Here is a 233-nt window from a genome sequence, read left to right on the forward strand (position 1 = left end):
CCGCCACGGGGGTCGGCGTGCGGCTGAGGCTGCAGAAGCGCCGGCCCCCTGCAGACCCCTGCCGGGGGGAGACAGAAACCATGAACAACCTGGCCAACCGCCAGCGGGAGAAGGACATCTCTGTCAGCGTCATCGGGGCAACGCAGATCAAGAACACCAACAAAAAGGCAGACTTCCACGTGGAGCCCGGCGCGGAGAAAAACGGCCTCGCGGCCCGAGACTCTGCCGTGGGC

At 66.5% G+C, this 233-nt stretch overlaps 1 protein-coding gene across 1 annotated transcript in view; it reads left to right on the plus strand.

Moving 5' to 3' along the window:
• The window catches only part of DLL1 (delta-like 1 (Drosophila)), an 8,826-nt gene that overhangs the window by 6,925 nt on the left and 1,668 nt on the right, over window positions 1-233 (plus strand). Inside the window, exon 10 of the mRNA XM_010848521.1 lies at window positions 9-229. Within this exon, the coding sequence (XP_010846823.1) occupies window positions 9-229 (221 nt within the window). The remainder of the gene's footprint in view (window positions 1-8; window positions 230-233) is intronic.

This window comes from Bison bison, unplaced genomic scaffold, assembly GCF_000754665.1.
Source record: "Bison bison bison isolate TAMUID 2011002044 unplaced genomic scaffold, Bison_UMD1.0 scf7180017864269, whole genome shotgun sequence".
Taxonomy (NCBI): Eukaryota; Metazoa; Chordata; class Mammalia; order Artiodactyla; family Bovidae; genus Bison; species Bison bison.